At 39.5% G+C, this 19255-nt stretch overlaps 4 protein-coding genes across 5 annotated transcripts; 2 read left to right on the top strand and 2 right to left on the bottom strand.

The window, feature by feature from the left end:
* Positions 1 to 1666: 1666 nt before the first annotated feature.
* Positions 1667 to 4975, bottom strand: LOC130738263 (pentatricopeptide repeat-containing protein At1g62930, chloroplastic-like). Its single transcript, XM_057590209.1, has 2 exons — positions 3842 to 4975; positions 1667 to 2145 (listed from the first exon to the last, which is right to left on the bottom strand). Exon 1 carries the CDS (start codon positions 4896 to 4898, stop codon positions 3843 to 3845), a length of 1056 nt encoding a protein of 351 aa, XP_057446192.1. The 5' UTR covers positions 4899 to 4975; the 3' UTR covers positions 1667 to 2145; position 3842.
* A 2079-nt stretch (positions 4976 to 7054) lies between these two features.
* On the top strand, positions 7055 to 8207 carry LOC130738266 (uncharacterized). The gene is made up of 2 exons (XM_057590212.1): positions 7055 to 7801; positions 7896 to 8207. The coding sequence occupies exons 1-2, from the start codon at positions 7055 to 7057 to the stop codon at positions 8088 to 8090; spliced, it is 942 nt and encodes a 313-aa protein (XP_057446195.1). The 3' UTR covers positions 8091 to 8207.
* Positions 8208 to 8297: 90 nt separating this feature from the next.
* LOC130738262 (protein MAIN-LIKE 1-like) lies at positions 8298 to 11459 on the bottom strand. Of its 2 annotated transcripts, XM_057590208.1 has the most exons (4): positions 11184 to 11459; positions 9672 to 10658; positions 8827 to 9587; positions 8298 to 8735 (listed from the first exon to the last, which is right to left on the bottom strand). In XM_057590208.1, exons 2-4 carry the CDS (start codon positions 10651 to 10653, stop codon positions 8397 to 8399), a joined length of 2082 nt encoding a protein of 693 aa, XP_057446191.1. In that variant the 5' UTR covers positions 10654 to 10658; positions 11184 to 11459; the 3' UTR covers positions 8298 to 8396. The 2 variants fall into 2 exon arrangements, with proteins under 2 accessions (XP_057446191.1, XP_057446190.1); XM_057590207.1 differs by lacking the exon at positions 11184 to 11459 and having other exon boundaries at positions 9672 to 11125.
* Positions 11460 to 15649: 4190 nt separating this feature from the next.
* Positions 15650 to 17814, top strand: LOC130738265 (uncharacterized). The gene is made up of 3 exons (XM_057590210.1): positions 15650 to 15947; positions 16538 to 16880; positions 16960 to 17814. The coding sequence occupies exons 2-3, from the start codon at positions 16539 to 16541 to the stop codon at positions 17575 to 17577; spliced, it is 960 nt and encodes a 319-aa protein (XP_057446193.1). The 5' UTR covers positions 15650 to 15947; position 16538; the 3' UTR covers positions 17578 to 17814.
* The last annotated feature ends 1441 nt before the right edge of the window (positions 17815 to 19255 follow it).

The following is a 19255-nucleotide window of genomic DNA, read 5'->3' as shown; positions in this document are numbered from 1 at the left end:
ACACAATAATCCGTCCTTTTATAAAAATAAAGTTTACACTATACCAATTTAATTACTTTTTCTACAAATTAATTACTATCTAAAATAATAACAACAAAATCAAGTACAATCACTTCCCATTTAAAAAACATGTTACTGAGTATGTACATTTAAAAGTATTACATTTAAATCTGTTATTATCACTGTTAATCTAACAATCAGTTGTAACTACATTTTTTTTTTGCATTTTATTCATTTCTACAGCGTACAATATTCATTATATATGCCGCGATAAAGGAAATTGAGAGCACAAATGATTGGTATTACCATGACTGTGAATGTCACTCAGCAGCATACTCCGACGGAGCACAATATTATTGTGAAAAATGTAACAAGCATATCGCTCCTACCATACGGTAAAATCCAAATTGCATAAATAAATTCATTTGTAAAATATTCAGTTTATTTAATTATTAATGTTTACATTTTACATCAGGTACAAACTGTTGCTTAATGTTGCTGATAATAATGGATCTGCAACTTTAACCGTTTTTTATCGCGAAGGTTGTTATCTGATGAACAAAAAAGGCAACGAGATATTGGAAAAAATGGAAAAGGTAAACATAGTCATGTCAAAAAAGGTACATATTCATTGCTCACTTAATTCATAATATATTAATTTTTTCATTTTAATTTAAATGCAATCCAGACCGGCTGCATGGAACACCCCCCAAAAGAAATTGTAGATTTAGTGCACAAGAAATTTATGTTCAAGGTTGTAGGGAAGGATAAATGCAGAAGGTGGTTTAAATCAGCATTTAACGTCTTGAAAATTTGCAAGGACCCACAAATAATTTCAAAATTCAAAACAAAGGTAAAATTTTAAACTCTTATTGCTAAATAATGGTTATTTATATCTACATCATGATTTTTGATATTTCCGATTCAAATATAAAATCTCCAACTGAGGTATGGTCATCACTATTGTAAAATAGATTTTAGACATTGGTCATCACTATTATAAAATAGGTTTGTTTTGCAGACGATCACTAAAAGTGGTAAACGAAACACACCTCCAGCTATAGTTGAAGACTCCAACACACCTATGAAACGTCGTTCAGAAGATGGTTCCATAACAGAAGTTGTTGGAAGTAAAGATGCAGAAATGTTGAAAAAGATCAAGGTTTCAAAGATTTAGTAGCATTTCCTTAAGATTGTTTACAAATAAATAGCCTTTGTGCTAAACTTTCACTTTTATTTCTTTACCCACGTTGACAACTGGTTTTTTTTCTTCCGTAAATTGACCTCGGTGGTCACTTTCAAACATTTTGACATTTTTTTTTTCCGTATATTTACCATGTTACTAAAATATTCAATAAATCGTTTTATGTTTGCAAACCTTCGTGCATAAGTTAATTTAAATGTGCTTTCGACCCTTAAACACATTACTTTGCAAAAAAAAAAACACCTACAACACAAATGTGAAAAAAACGGAAAAAAAAACCACATACCTATATAGAATAAATAAAAAAAATATTAATTGTTCAACAAATATTTTTAAAAAAATTCCAAAATTAAATTCCCCGTGCAAGGCACGGGTTAAAAACTAGTATAGTATGAAGAAGGAAAAAAGCAAGAAACACAAGAAATGTTGATATAGAAAAACTAACATTATTATTTGGCGGAAATTATGGAGGGGTAGTGTGATTAACTTCCACTTTTCCATCACATTCCACCCCCTCCCATCAATCCAAACATAGCATTAGTGATAACAAGTAAATGTTTAGCCCTTTAAAACAGTGGTGTTAGTATTCAATTATCACAATTTTTCTGAACAATCTTACAATACATAAAATACTTACTAGTACCTCAAATAAACATGGGGTTGAGGGACTCTTACATCGAAGTAGAAACGCTTGCATACTGGGAAGAGATATTTTGGGGAACCTGCTCTTTTCACAATTCTCTATTCATTGACTTGAGTCTTTGTCACTTTATTGTCCTCTAGTTTCAATTTGAGAAGAGACTCACCAACTTGTTGTAGAATATAAGCCTTGAGAGGATAAAATACTTTGGAGGTCTAGCAAGTGTACTTGGCTATATTCACATCAAAGAAAGATAGGAACAACCAGAAGCTCACGTATCATTCAAATAAGCATTCAGGGCCTGGACCAAGAAGTGAACTTCAGCTCAGATGCAATTCAAATATGTTAATGCATGTAATTCACCAATCTCCTATCAAATAGAAAACTTTGAGAAGAATAAGATCTTATTATATGCCACCATTAATATCCTCACTAGAAAACTTGGTACCAATATAAACACAAGCTTATAATGTATACAAGTGCATAATAATTTCAAAAGATGGGTAATGCTAGAGGTTAGTGGGTACTTCGGCTACCAAAAGATAGGAAACAACCAGAAGCACGCAGGCTAACAGTACAGAGTCCAAGCTGAGTGAAAAGGAAACTAATATTGGGATTTTGTAACTTCGTGAAATCACAAAAAACATTCCTTGTTTGTGTCTTGGCGGAGGTATACCATTATCAGCCAAATAAAAATTATAAGAAAAGGAAAAAGACTCTTTAGCTCATTTTATATATATTTCATAAGCCCACACATAAATAAGTTAAGCTATGTGCACCGACCTATAATCGACTGATAAAAATTCCAACTCATGTGCAAGCCACTTTTCATATTTTTCTTAACAAGTTAAAAATTAGGTAAGCCATATCTCTTAAATATGACTACATAATTTATAAAAAAATCAAATTCAAAATATAATTAAAAAGACTGATCTTTATCATGAAAATTCAAAATAACAATGTCTAACTAGAAAGCATCGCACGTGGTTTTACTCTTAGCAAACCTCTAGTAATGACATTATCACCAAGAAGATCTTGCCAATTACGTTCAATGAAAGTTTCATGCGCCAACATTAACCCTTCAATTTCTTTTAACAGACTAAATTGACCAAAGATTCATACTCTACTGGTAAGCCACAAAGCATTACTTGAAGATTTTCTTGAAAGAAAATAAAATTCGATGCTTGCTGTCGAATCAACATTTGCATTAATACGAAGACGATTTTCTGAGATAATTTGACGATATTTTGAGCATGCGAATAATGGTGTAATTTGTCCCAAAGCTGCCATGAGTGAGTGTGACTAATGTCCTTAGTCAAACAAAGGAAGACAAAGATTGCAAGTAGGAAAGCAAGAGAAGATCCTGCTGCTCCCAGACTAAGTAGAGTGGATTTCCATGACCAGAATCACAATCAGAGGCAATTTGGGGATTCAGAAGGAAAGTATGGAGGTGATGGCAGAGTAGTCACCGAAGGAGGCACATAGCCAAACAGTGGCGGAGAAGACACCTGAGAAGGCACTGATTGTGTTGGATTGGAAGCCATGGATATGGGTCAAGAAGCTCTTGATGCCATGATACAAAAGTAATATAGATAGAAAACAAGGGAAAACTGAAACTTAAATTTATCATTCATTTTTTGAATGGAAAATACAAAGAAAGGTTTCATTTAAAGATTGATTGGCTTCAGCTCGAAGCTACTAGAATAACTACCTATTGAGCTCAGCATAACTGAATAACATTTTCTGGCTCATTATAACAAAAAGCTAAAAGCCTACTATCTTATTCTTAGCAGCATATGCCAACTCATCATAACAGTAAGTATACCTGAAGACTAAATAGAAACTACTGCAACAACTAATCAACTAATCAACTAATCATACATCTAACAATTTGTAAAAAATAAAATACAAATTCAGATTGAAATTAAAAATATAATTGAAAAAGACTAGATGTTCATCATGAAAATTCAAAATAACAAAGTCTAACTGGAAAGTACCTCACTTAAGTTTACTCTTAAGTAGACCTCTAGCAATCATCTCATGAAGAAGTTTCTGTGCTTTATCATTCTCATTTTTTCTAAAGAGAACCCGAATAATTGTTTCATAAGTTACAGCATCAGAAACACAGCCATTGTCTTCCATTTTTGATTGCAAGGCCAGTGCTTCATCAGACAAGCCCTCTCTACAAAGCCCTTTAATCATTACACTATATGTCGCAACATTTAGCCGATAGCCTTTAATCAAAAGATCCTGAAAAACCTCTTGTGCATCCTTTAGTCTTCCACTTTTGCATAGTCCATCAATAATTACATTGTATGTGTACATATCTGGTTGAATGCCCTTGTCTTTAACTCTCTCAAGTAATGCAATTGCCTTGTCAACATGATGATTCTTGCATAGAGCATCTAATAAAGAATTGTAAGTGATTACATTGGCTTGTTGACCTCTGTCGTGCATTTTACCAACAAGCTCCCAAGCACAAGATATTCTCCCTACTTTGCACAGACCATCAATAAGGCAGTTGTAAGTTACTGTATCAGGAATCAGATTTTTGGAATGCATTTCCTCAAAGAGATCCAGAGCGTCATGCACCATTCTAATCTTACAGCATCCATTAATCATGATATTGTAGCTGCAAACATCAGGAGCGACTCCCCTCTGAGTCATAGAGTTGAATTCATCTTTAGCCTGGTTCACTTTTTTAACTAGGCAATACCCATCCATGATAGAATTGTAAGTGAAAATATCAGGCTTTACACCTTCTTTCATCATCACAGCTAACACATTTTTAGCTTCTTTCACCTTTCCTTCCTTACATAACCCATCAACCAGAATATTAAAAGTATTAACAATTGGGTTGATGTTTTTCAACACCATTTCATTTAGCAAACCAACTGCTTCTTTCAATTGACCCACAATGCAAAAGCCATAAATTAGAGCATTGAAAGTGACAACAGTAGGAGAAATTCTCTTGAGTACCATTTCCGAATATAAATCGCAGGCATCACTTACAAGTTTATCTTTGCAGAGGCTATCAATGATTGTGCTGTACATGACCACATCAGGCTGAACTAATTTCCCTTCAATCTGTCTCAGCAATCGCAGGGCAGCTCTGGGAGTTGGGTTTGGGGCCCCCCCTATGGGGCTCCGCGCCCCACCTCTTTTTTTTTAACCCATAAATGCCCTACGGAACTTAAACTTCCGTATTCTATAAAATAGAATACGGAAGTTAAAATTCCGTATTATAACTCTGACAGTCATCACCTTTTCCACCATTACTCCTCCCTCCACCAACCCCTCCACCATTACTCCTCCGTCACCAACCCCTCACCAGCCCCCTTAACCCCCTCAATGCCTCCAGACCACCCTCTCTCTCACCCTCTCCTACCTCACTTTCATCCTCACTTCCATTCTTCCTACCACCACCACCAACTCCTTCATTGGCAAGCTCTCCACCATTGGATGCAAAAAGATAGCATTTGAGGTAAGTGTTGTTAGTTGTTTGTTGTATGTTGTTAGTTTAAGTAGTTGAAGTTGTTAGATTAAGTAGTTAGATTAAGTAGATTAAGTAGTTAGAATGATGATTTTCTGAATTCTGAGATGTGTTAAAATACGGAATATAAAGTTTCGGAGTCTATACGAAAATTAATATACCGTATTCAATACGAATTATAAATTTCCGTATTAAATACGAATTATAAAGTTCCGTATGCAATATGGATAATAAAGTTCCGTATTCTCTTCCAGGGATGACAGAATCATTTTTATTTCATGAATCCCAATTGATTGAAGTTGGATTGAACAATGCTCAACCTGAAGAGGTGCCACCACCAGCATTTGTACCCCCGTGTATAAGTATAGATGTCTCGCATTTATTTACAACTGATCAGGTATTCTTTGAACAGATTTTTGCATTGTTTTGAAAGTGTAATATATCAATTCTTATTATGTCTTGATCACCCTTGTTTATGCCTTGTTTGTGTGTTGGGTATGCATCATTGAACAGATTTTCCCTACCCGTGATGATCTTATCAATTGGGTTCATGGAATTGCGATTGAAAATGGATATGTTGTGTTGATCACAAAGTCAGATAGCGGTGGGAATGGAAGCAGAAAAGCTTATGTCATGTTGGGGTGCGAGAAGCATGGTAAGTATGTTCCCTACAGAGACCCTGACCTTGTTGAAGGAACGAGAACACAAAAGACAGAATGTCCTTTTAGACTAAAAGGACGACCTATGAAAAATGGCATAGATAGAGATTGGCGGCTAAAGGTGATGGAAGGTACACACAACCATGAACCAGCTAGGTCACTACTTGGCCACAATTTTGTTGGTCGTCTAAATTCCGAAGAGAAGGAGCAAGTGGAAAAAATGTCAAAGAGTTGGGTTCCACCGAGAAAGATGCTGTTGACTTTGAAGGAAAACAATCCTTTAAACTTGACTACCATATCTCAGATTTATGGTGCTTGCAAGAGGTTAAGAAAATCCCTCCGCGGGTCATTGACAGAAATGCAACACTTGTTGAAGAAGTTGGACGGTGACAAGTACGTCCACTTTGAAAGACATGAGCCTGGATCGGAAGTCATTAGGGATGTATTTTGGGCTCATCCAAATGCTATCAAACTGTTCAACACATTTCCATATGTAGTGATTATGGATTGCACATACAAGACAAACAAATATAAAATTCCATTGCTTGAGATTGTTGGACTGACTTCCACAGATAAGACATACTCCATAGCCTTTTGCTACATTGTTAATGAGGGCACAGATGACTACGTTTGGGCGCTGGAGTGTATGAAGTCTCTATTAGCTGATCAAGCCATGTTGCCTAAGGTGATTGTTACTGACAGGGATCTTGCCTTATTGAGTGCTGCTAAGCAAAGCCTTCCCAACACCAGCCATTTATTATGCTTGTGGCACATCAACAAGTGTGTTTTGGCAAAGTGCAAACTCTATGTTGGTACAGATGATTTTGCTGAATTGGTTATGGGGAAGTGGGGAGAGGTGGTGGATGCTGCAACAGTTGAAGAATTTGAAGTTCAATGGATGCAATTGTTTAATATGTGCAAGGACAAATACAGCAACTTTACCTCCTATTGTTCTACTACATGGTTGGTCCACAAGGAAAAATTTGCCAAGGCATGGACAAATCATGTGATGCACTTTGGAACAACAACAAGTAACAGGTACAAAAATTATATGAGATATGCAACCAGAAGTTGAGGCATTGACACATTATTTCAGTTCTTTGGATACTGGAGGGCAGAGTATGGTAAGGAGGAAGCTTCAAGCTATCTATTGTCCTGAAAGCAGTTCACTTTGTACTCCTGAGGTTCAGATAAGGTCCAAGCGCACTCTTAAGGCGAACGAAAGAAAACCACCCAAGGTTAAAGCAATAGGATCCTTGACTCGTGATCCTTCAGGTTTTGAGCATGTTGATAGGGAGATCAAAGAGGCAAAGAAGGCTTCGCAACCACCAAAGAAGAAGAAGCGTGTGAAGAAGTCTGATACAAGCTATTTCATGGGTCATTTTCCATCCTTTTTCCACCCATATATACACACAGTTCATAATGTTGAGGACGATGGTAACTGTGGCTATAGAGCCATTGCTGAATTACTGGGACTACCATCAGGTGAGGAAGGTTGGCCATGTGTTAGGGAAGCGTTGATAGACGAACTTGAACGACACAGAGGATTGTATGATGAAATGTGGTCCAGACATGTGGTTAATGCCTTACATTCTCGACTCACTCTTCCTCCTGGTCATCCGGCTACCGAGGATAAATGGATGCAACTGCCAGAGATGGGATACCTTGTAGCAACCAGGTTCCAAGTGGTTTTCATATCCATCTCTTCTCAGGGTTGTTGGTCATACCTTCCACTAAGAGGAGAAGGTCCACCTCCTGTACATCGTGTTATAGCTGTTGGTCATGTGATAAATCACTTTGTACAGGTATTTTTTTATTGCGTACACTAATATCCAGTTTGTGAATTAATTTGTTGTATTTGTAAGTTATCTAATTTTATTGTTATTCTCTATAATGTAGCTCCATCTAACTCCTGGACATTCTATGCCGCCAATTGCTCTCCAGTGGGAACGGTATGTTGATCCTATATCAGTAAGCTGGTGCGTCCCATATGTTACACGTTTACACAGGTTCACATCAGAATTAGAAGCTTGGTTTGTTACTTTTGGTGTTCCTCTTAGTCACCAAAGCTATGTAGACATCACCACAGACTGACGCCACACTTTGTGTAATATTCATTTGTAAACGCTCTGTAATATTAATCTGATGGGCCTTGCCCTTATGTTGTTCATTGCTGCTTTTAATAATAGTAATTTGATGGTCATTGGTATATTGATGGGCCTTATGTTACTTATCTTGCCTTTCATTATTCACGGTGTAGTTATACAGGTTATTTTTCATTATAAGAGTCTAAACATAATAGGTGGAAATAGAAAGCGTGGTTAATATAAAAAGAGTCCATACAATGTCGTCACATGTCATAATATAAAAGTACACAAAAAAATATATACAAATATACAGTCACTCGCCCCGACCCCTACCGCCACCCCTACCGCCACCCCTCCGACCTCTAGGTCCACGAGCTCTGCCTCCACGAGCGCCCTCTGCAGGTGCACCCTCTCCACGGGCTCTGCCTCCACGGGCTCTGCCTCCACGCGCTCTACCTCCACGACCTCTGCCTCCTGCAGCTCCAGCTCCTCGGACAGCAGCAAAGGCTACTCCCTGGGTACCGATGAATGCGCTGGATCTAATAAGATCCAGCGCCCTCTCAGTGAGGGATCGGGCATGCGTGCCAACTGCAAGAGCATCTGGCACCTCCAGTGACTGCTCCAACAAGTCCACGACCCGACGCACAACCGTCTGCAAAAATAATGTACATAAATGTGAGTGTACAAATAAAATATCATGAACAAAAAATCACAATTGCATGAAAAATAAAATTCAAACTTACCACAGCACTGAACTCCTCCCTCCTATCATCAGGGATGATGAACCGATGGGACACACCGCCATACCACCTCATGTACTCCTCCACAGCCTCTCCCGAATGAGTAACAGGGATCCCCTGAGGGCGCAGGTGCGGCACAAAATCAGCATAGGCAGCATCTGCGGTCTCAGCAAGGGACCCAGTCGTCTGGATCTCGGAGGGGTGTCGAGGGACATCCTGGATGTAGCCAAACTGGCGCAGAACCCTCTCTGGTAGATGTCGTCGAACAACACGGCCAAATGGCGTCCGGATGTAGCCAGAATACATGGCCCTCTGATCCCGTGGTCGATGAGCCCGATGGTCCTCAAATGGGGTCCATATAATGTCATCCACCGTCAGCTCATCGAGCATGACTCGCCTCTCATCGAGGCCTGCATGCCCGACCCGGGACATAACCCACCGCCGCGCCCTAGGCTGGTCCTGTGAGTACTCCGGATCCGCCCTCCGGATAATGACGCGATCAGAAAGGTACTCGTAGGCCCATCCTAGCAAGAGTGAGCTGAAACCTCCCATCTGGGCCGTCCCCCTCCTGGACGCTCGATCAAGCTGGTCGTACAACGTAGCGAGCGCAATTGCGCCCCACGCGTACTTGGACACTCGACCGAGATCCTGCAACATACCTATCCAGTAGACGGTCGTGTGGTATCCACCGCTCTTGCTAGCAAAGAGCGTCGCGCCTAGCTGGTTCACCAGCCAAATCCGTGCAGCGTCCTCATATCGGTGCTCTACAATGAAATGAATTCAGTTAACAGTTAATAACAATACAATAATAATAGATACTATTTAATCAAGTAATAATTAAGACATACCCTCCAACGCAGCATCATACAGGGTCTGCAAGACCCCAAAGCGAATAGTCTGGCTCCTGTTCTTATCAAACTCAGCATGATAACGAGCAACAGATCCTCCCATCAACTCAGCACATAGCGCTGCACACTCGTCCCTCTCCCCCCTCCCAGGCGTATAGAACCTCGACCCCATTGGGAGATGGAGAAGAGCCGACACGTCGTCCAGGGTGATGGTCATCTCCCCAAACGGCATGTGGAAGCTACTAGTCTCCTCATGCCATCGCTCCACAAGGGCCAAAATGAGGCCTGCATCTGTCTCCGAGTAGCTGCACCAGGGTAGCTGATGAAGACCCGTCTGCTCAATCAACTCTCGAACCCTCCTGTGACTGTCTGAATCACCATCACAAGCAAGGTTCCAAACCTTCCCCCCAGCTGTGGCCACCCTCAAGTGTCGACGGTCCACATACCGCTCGTCTGTGCGTAGGAGTGCATGCCACGTCCAGGGAGCCTTGTGATCAGCATAATGCGTGAGAAGCGACAGATCAACAGGCCCCCCCGGAAACGGCGGCAACCTCTGGATCAGGTCCTCCTCGCCACCCTGTGCCTCTGGCACGACATCAGCATCAACATCAGGAGGAGGAATACTATCCTCGTCATATGACCCCTCCTCGCCGGATGACTCCTCGTCGGATGACTCATCGCCGGATGACTCATCGCCGGATGACGACTCGCTTGATGACTCCTCGCCTGGTGACTCATGGCGAGGTACCTCAACCATGGGAGACGGCGGAGTAGGAACTCGATCAGTAGGCTCAACTGGAGCTGGAGCTGAAGCCTCTACCATGGGCGACTGCATAGAATCAACTGGAGCTGGAGCTGAAGCCTCAACCGCGTGAGAGGTCGCAGCATGATCGCCGCGCCGGCTAGAAGCATGTAATCGCCGGTGTCTATCCTCTGTAGGCCCCGCATCCTCACTAGCTCGAGACCTCTTTCTGTTCTTCATTCTCACTATATATTCAGAGCAAACATTTTCTAAATAAATTCACTGAATAAATTATACTCGCTCAATTACTAAATTTCTCAATTAAATCTCTAAATAAAATCACTAAATAATTCACGATGTTTATAACTAAATTAAAAACATTTTATAAATTAACTAAGCTAATTAGATTAGGTTTTATAAATAAACTAAGCTAATTATATTAAGTTTTATAAAAACATTTTATAAATTAAGTTTATAACTCTAAACAGACACCAAATACGGAACATTAAGTTTCATATCCAATACGGAACATTAAGTTTCATATCCAATACGGAACATTAAGTTTCATATTGAATACGGAATATTATGTTCCGTATCGAACCAGAACTCCATTAACGACATTGCATGATTGGAACTCGCCCCAAAGACCAATTTATACAATTTCAGCCAACCTAACATCTACTTAAGCATAAATCGACTATCCTAGGGTTGAAAGATTCCATAATTTCAAGTTAAATGGTGATTTCAAGTTGAAATCCAAACTTACTTACCTCTAGGTTCAATGCAATGAATGGGGAGAATGGGGTTGATGATGGAGACGATGGTACCCTGTCCAGATGATGATTGAAGCAAGGAGAGCGTCGGTCTCGAAGATTGCAGAGCAAGGGTTGGGAATGGTTTGGAGCGCTGAAATGGGTTTTGAAAAAACCCCTGTCGATTACATAGTAATATAATACGGAACTTTATATTCCGTATTGAATACGAAATTTAATATTCCGTATTCTTGTAAAGGGGGTTTTTCCGTAATTTCCCCACTTTAAGTGGGGCGCGGAGCCCCATAGGGGGGGCCCCAAACCCAACTCCCGGCAGCTCTTGTTTCACCCATTTTACACAACCCATTGATCAAGGTCCCATAACTGACTTGGTTCAATTGAATTCCTTGCGCTAGCAGGTCGTCATGAAAGTGCAGTGCTTTCTTAACCTCACCTTTAAGACAGAGACCTTTAATGAGGGTATTGAAGGTGATTGTATTTGGCTTATAACCCCTCTTGAGAATCTTGGCCAAAACAGAAAAGGCAAAAGAGATTTGACCTAGGTGGCAGTAACAGTTGATTAAGATGTTGAGAGTAAAGATGTCAGGCATGATTCCCCTAAATTCCATTTGGTGAGAAAGGGATATGGCGGTGGAGTAATGCTTCGCCTTCATGAGGGATGTTAGAACCTTACCAAATTCGATGATTGATGGAGTATGACGCATTTGGAGCAAGCGATGGAATAAAGACACAGCATCATCAGGATTGTGTGTGGAAAGGGGCAAAGCGTGAGTGTGAGAGTGAAGGGATGAAAATGAAAGAAGAAAAGTGGGATTCGGAAGAAACCACCTTAACCTTGAAATTGACATTGCGCACAAATGGATAGAGAACGGTGGTTCCAAATTAAGCGGTGGTGGTGCTGCGGCGGCGGCGGCGGCTTGATTCAGTGCTCCTGCGTTTTGAATAATTTCTCAATTTTTAACTAAATTCCAATTTTGCAGTAGTTTGTTTTTAAGATGCTAAAAGAAAAAGATGACATGTCTTTGCTGTATACTAGGAATTAACCTGGGTGAAGGCTAGGGTGAACCAGTGACTTGGGTTTCAAAATCAATTTCTGGCCACAATTAAATATGGAAAAAATAATTCTAAAGTCTAACTATTTTGGGTGGCTGAAAATTAACATGGTAAGTTACCATTTTATCCTGTCAAATAAATAAAGTTTTATTTATATCTCTCCTCCATAATACCATTATATCCCTACCCCATATTACCTAACATTACCATTATACCCCTCCTCCTTTACCCTCTCTTCCCATCCTCTCTTCCATAGCCGTCGAACTCACCACCTCCGTTTCTTCTCCAAACTACCGTCGAACTCACCACTCCTCTCCTCTGTTCAAAATCGCATCACCATCCTCTTCCCAACTCCATAACCACATCACTTTCCTCAACCAATTCCAGAATCGTTCCTTCGAACTCCACCGCACCACCACGTCCTCCTCATTTTTAATCCTGTTGCTAATAGTTCCATTGTCCTCTCTCTCTCGAACTTCCGGCGTGTAGGACCACCACTGCACGATCGCTGGTGTAGATCTGAGGCGGTTCTGGCGCTGCTCCGACGCGGTCCTGATGTTGCTTCGAGGCTGCTCCGTCACGACACGAAGAGGCTGAAGCAGCGAGGTGAATGGGACGCCCCCTGAGGCAGTTTGGAGTCTTCAACTCTGGAAAATTGGAAAAAAGGCTTGTGTTGCTGAAGTGCCATTCTTCTGAACCTGGATTTTCTCCTTTCTCATATAGTTGGTGCTCTCTTTTCTTTCCTCATGTGTTCCATTAACTTATTTTGAATGTATCTGCTTGATTCTTTTGATTATTACATAATACCAGGAACTTCCATTTTGTGATTTAATTGGTTTCTGGATGTCTCTTTCATAGTAGGCTTGTGTAGTTTTCTCTTTTGATTATTACATAGCACCAGGAACTTCCAGAATGGGACGCCCTCTGATGCATACAGTCTTCATGATTTTTGCTTTAGTTGATTTTGATTATTGAACATCTGCATAGCTGAATGAATGCATGTAAGTAGGTTATCTGACCCAAATTTTGGGATTTTGTTTCAGGTGGGATTTGAGATGGCTGATACTATTGCTGAAGCAGAAGGAATATCTATGAACCGTGTTTCTTTCAAAGCCCTGTTTGGAAAAGGTTAAAAAAACTAACTTGTACTCTCTGATTAACTTGTGATTATCATCAAAATGTATTTATTTTATCTTCAGTTCTTTCAGTTTTGGGTGTGGTAGGTTGCAGGAGCTGCTGCTGCTGGTCTTTCTCTCGCTCATGTTGCTGCAGAAGCGCATCTGAGATTGAGAACCTTGGTCATATTGAGATTCTTGTTTGTGCTCAAATTTGTTATATACTACTTGTTACAATTCTTTTCTCCTTGATGAATTGGAAAATCCCCTTTTAGTTTTCAAGTTTTTACTAATTTGATTGGTTAGTCCTTCTTTTCCCCTTCCTGTTTTCTGATTTCATTTTTTCTTTCTCTTATGGGCAACCAGTTACAAAAGGACCCTCTGTTAGTCATTATACCAAGCTGTTATTTTCCTTATAAAAGAACCCTTTGGATAATTGGATTGATTAGCATTAGAAAATGCCCTGCAAGTTTGTGGGAATGGTTATCTGGTTTATGTTGGGAGGGTGCATTTGCTGTCATGTGTGGCTTTATTATCAAAGTTGGAAGAGAAGGAACTTCTGTGGCTTTATGTTTTTTCTTCATAGTTACGCGTTTGATTGTATTGTCATCTCATAGGGTTTGTTTCAGATTCAGTATGACACTATAACTAGAATGTAAATTAATACATGTAATTATATTTAGGCTTTTAGACACGTGTGATTAAAATTAAGCACGTGGTTCAGTTAGTCAGTTAGAATTAGTTTTAGCTACAGTTAGTTAGTTAGAGAGTTTGTTATGAGTTAGTTGAGATTAGCTTAGTTGATTAGCATTTGTATATAAACACATTTCTGATCAATAAACAAACACTGATTCAGAATCTACAAATTTTCTCTCAATATGGTATCAGATTGAATCACACGATGCTTCCGATCCGCACTTCCGATCATGGAATCGCAGCAACAACGTTGTGATTTCTTGGCTTTTCAACTCAGTTTCAAAGGAAATTGTGGCTAGCATCATGTATTCTGGTACTGCAACAGAGATATGACAGGATCTGCGTGAGCGTTTTGCACAGGAGAATGGACCTCGAGTTTTCCAGCTCCGTCGTGAATTGATGAGCCTCAATCAGGGATCGGACTCGGTAAGTGTTTACTACACAAAATTGAAGACAATTTGGGATGAATTGCTCACATACAAGCCTGTTGTGAACTGTATCTGTGGTGCAATTCAACCTCTTATTGCTCATGCTGAAACTGAGCATGTTATGTCTTTCTTGATGGGATTGAATGATTCTTTCTCCCAAGTTCGTGGTACCTTGCTGCTCATGGATCCTATTCCGCCTATCAATAAGGTTTTCTTTCTTGTTATTCAAGAGGAGAAGCAGCGCGAGGTCAGCAATGGTGCTGGTAGCTCAGCCACTACAACACAAGCTTTTGCTGCGACTGCAAGCTCCCAGGGAGGCTCTCGTTCTTCCGACTCAGCAGATAAAGCAAAGAACTCAAAGAAGGATCGCCCAATTTGCTCTCACTGTGGTATTCCTGGTCATACAGCAGCAAAGTGCTTTAAGCTCCATGGTTATCCTCCTGGAATGAAGCCAAAGTCTAAGCCTTCTACACATGCAGTAGCTGGTCAAGCCAGTGGCACATTTCAGAATGCTGTTACTACTTTGTCACCAGCACAATGCAACCAGTTGATTCAACTACTTACAAATCAACTCACCACTACTTCTCCGGACTCAGTTGATGTTCCTGAATCCTCAGGCACCAAGTCAGGTATTGTTATGACAAACACCACTTCTATGATGCATTCTAGGTTAGGATATTTGTGGATAGTTGATTCGGGTGCCACACATCATATATGCTATGATCAATCTTTGTTTTCCACATATGCTTTTGCACAATCAGCCACTGTTACTTTACCCAACAAGACTCACATCTCAGTTCAGGGCATTGGTACTGTTCATTTGACACCAAGTCTTGTCTTGCACAATGTTTTTCATGTCCCTTCTTTTCAATACAACTTGCTTTCTGTTTCAGCTCTGTTTGATATATATTCACACTATAAAATCATTTTGTTGAAACAATCTCTTGTCATACAGGACAGCCTCAATTTGAGGATGATTGGGAAGGCTAAACCCAAATCTGGATTGTATTACCTAGACACTAGGACTTTGGATGAGACCTGCAAGTTGCAATTTCTTTCTTTTACGCATTGTTTGGTTGGGGGAGAGGGGAGGGGAGGGGAGGGGAGGGGAGGGATTTTTAAAATCTAATTTTGTTTGGTTCAAACTTTAGGAGGGGAGGGGAGGGAAATGGAGGGGAGCAAAATCCCTCCAACCTCAATTTTTTGTTCCCCCCAAAAGTGGGGGAATTTGGAGGGGAAATAAATTTCAGACAAAAATAACCCTATACAAATCTAAAAATTCCAATTCTTAGTAATAGGGTTTGACGGTGTATTTCATTTCTTCCTTCATCATTTCACGTGTTTCATACCAATTGCTCTGTCCATCTCTGGTCTCTCTCCACCGCTGGTGCCCCTCTCCCCGGTTTCTCCCTCCGCCGCCGCCGCCTCCTCCTTGTCAGCGGCGCCGGCGCCCTGCATCCGCGACCGAGGTATGTTTTAGCAGAACCTTCTACAATTTTCGTTTCATTTGGTTGTTCCCTTGGCTGGTTTTTTTCTGCTGTGAAAGTAGTAATTGAGTGAGAGAACACGGACCTCTTGCTAACAATGAAAAATGGAGTGATATAGATGGTATAAACAATTTGTTTAGAACAATAGCAATACAGTAGAATTTAGCTTCTATAGATGGTATAAACAATCTGTTTAGAAACAATCTTGTACTAGTTTGTTGGAGTTTCCAAGTATTTGGTGCACCCCATCTGTTTGTGATATTGCCATTGTGGAATCTATACATGACACAAGATGAAGCCCGTGTAGATTTAAATAAGCTTTGGTTTTGGTTTGAGCCTTACTATTTTAGCTATAACATGATTTTTTTTGCTGATTAAGTGGTTCTGTTTTATCCCTTATATCCCTTACTTTCTTTATTTTATCTTGATGTATGTTGAACTTGTAGTTGAATTTGGTTGAATTTATTGTAATGCTGATTTTCTTCAAATGGGACATGTTTTTTTGATTATTATTATTTTGTAATCATCTCATTTTATTAATTGTGTTATGCTATAATTGATAAATATCACAGTATGGCGCCCAAAAAGCAAGCAACAACTAGTAGTGGTAATAACATGAGTTGGACAAGATCCATGGATGATGCTCTTGTCAATGCTTTCATGCACGAGTTTACCGCCGGTAACAAAGTTAATGGTCAGTTCACTACTCAAGCACTTGACAGAATCGCAAGTGAGCTGAGTGTATTGTTTGCGATGAAAATTGACAAGAGTAAGATCAAAAACCGCTGGAAAACATTGAAAAAAAAGTTTTCTGATGTTTATGATATTTTTAAGAATGGTATGAGTGGGTTTGCTTGGAACCCATCTACTCATTTATGGGATGCTGAACCAGAAGTTTGGGAAGCTCTAATTCAGGTAACATGCATGTAATTTTATTTACTAATGTCATTATTGAATTGCTGGCTAACTTTTGTGAATTTTTTGCTTTTATTAGTCAAAACCAAAAGCAGCAAATTGTAGAAATACCTCACTTCCACACTATGAGGCGATGGTGACACTTTATGGGAATGATCGAGCTACTGGAGAGGAAGCTGAAACCGCATCAGAAATGAGAAAGCGACTTAATTCAACTACTGAATCTGATATTTTTGATTCAATTGATGATATTGATGATGGTATACTTCGGAATGAGGTAAGATTAGAGGACTTTGATGCTTATAATGTTAACAATGATTTTTCTCCTGAAATTCAATCTCAAGATCCTTCACCAACACAAAGTACTAACAACAAAAGGAAGAAATCAAAAGTGGCTAACAACAAAGGGAAGAATGATGACATGCTTGGAATTAAAGGAGCAATGCAAGAGGTTGCAGCAGCACTAAGAGAAGGAAATGTTATAATGAAAGAGCGTCACAGCCCTCCAATTTCTGGGCAAGAAGCTTGGAAATTAATCAAGGAATGCGGATGCAATGAAAATTTATGGCCTATGATTTTTTGCAAATTAATGAAAGATGTTGACGGACTTAAAACAGTTCTTGAATGTCCGGTTGAAGCACGCAAGGATGTGATCATGTATACGGTGTTTGGCTCCTCAAATCCACCTACCAATTGATGCCCTTCATTGGATACTTGAGCATTTTTAATTCTCTGCACTTGAGCATGTTTAGCTCTTTATGGCATGGTTTATGGAGTTTGAGACTTGAGTTTAATTAGTTCTTTGTGGTATTTTGGCATACAATATGTAGCTCTTTATGACATAGTTTATGGTGTTTGAGACTTGAGCTTGATTAGTATTTTGTAGCAATGAATTTGTGAGCTTAATTATGCAATTGCCTTCTCTTTTTTGTCATTGTGCAAGGTCTCGAAAATTATGCAGATTTAAAATTATGCAATTGCCTTCTCTTTTGCTTGTTCTGTATACATGTTACCTTCTTTTTTTTTTTTTATAAGCCATAGTATGTTATTAATAAAAGGCACAAGGGGTGCCACCCAAAAATACAAAGAAAAGATACAGGGGAAAAGCAGAAAAAAGGGGGGACGGACAGAACATGGAAAACAGAAAGTAGAGGGAAAGGGGAGAAATAAGGAAAAAACAGTACAGGGACATTAGCAAAGTGAGGAAAAAAACTGAACTAGACATATAGCTAGCTCCCCATCAAAGGTTCACAAGGAAAACCGCAATCTGCAACTTGAAAACAATTCAAGAAATCCTGTAGCTGAAACTGTACTCTTCCTCCAGACATAAAATTGGAAAAATAACAGCAAGTCCCTCACTTACTTATCTCTTCTAGTGTATTGCTTGAAGACACAAAATTGCTGTATACACGTTACCTAACTTGGGGAAGCATGCATCACTAACGTTGAAACCATTTACTCAACTTTTAATTGACAATTTTTGCTCCGACTTGAATATTTTTGTTGGAAGTGCAGATCCTGAAAACTTATGCAGACTATTTTGCTGTGGTTAATGTTTAAAATTATGTAGAATAATTGTTGATGAAGAATGATGTTATATTGTGTTGTTTAATTCAAGTAAATATATACAAGGGTATAAAAGTAATTTTAATTATAAAATCTCTCCCCTCCCCTCATGAACTAAATAAAAATAAGTTATTTTCCCTCCCCTCCCTTTCCCTCCCCTCCCCTCCCCTCCCCTCCATTAAAATCCCTCCCCTCCCCTCCCCTCCATTAAAATCCCTCCCCTCCCCTCCCCTCCTTTGAACCAAACAATATGTTACTTCTGCTGTAAATAGTACCAAAGCTAGCTCTGTTGTTTCATCTTTTACACCTTGTACAAAGGTAGCCAAATGTCTATGACACTATCGTTTAGGTCATTTGTCTTTACAATATCATGATATGTTACCTACCAATTGTAATATACCTATTTCAATTTCAAATGAAATAAAGTCTTGTCCTATTTGTCCATTGGCAAAGCAACATAGACTAGCTTTTCCTTCTAGTCAGCATATTTCTGCACATATTTTTGATCTTTTGCATGTTGATGTGTGGGGACCCTATAACACTGAAACATGTTCTGGCCACAAATATTTCTTGACCTTAGTTGATGATCATAGTAGATATACCTGGATTGTTCTTATGAAGCAGAAATATGAGGCACCACAGATCATTAAACACTTTTTCAAGTTTGTCAAGACACAATTTGATGTTTCTATTAAGGCTCTTAGATCTGATAATGCCAAGGAACTCAATTTGTCTTCCTTCTTGACTGAGATGGGAACTCAACATCAGTTCTCTTGTGTAGAGACACCACAACAAAATTCAGTTGTGGA

Source organism: Lotus japonicus, chromosome 2, assembly GCF_012489685.1.
Source record: "Lotus japonicus ecotype B-129 chromosome 2, LjGifu_v1.2".
Lineage (NCBI taxonomy): Eukaryota > Viridiplantae > Streptophyta > Magnoliopsida > Fabales > Fabaceae > Lotus > Lotus japonicus.
This window is presented reverse-complemented; position numbering and strand designations above follow the sequence as displayed.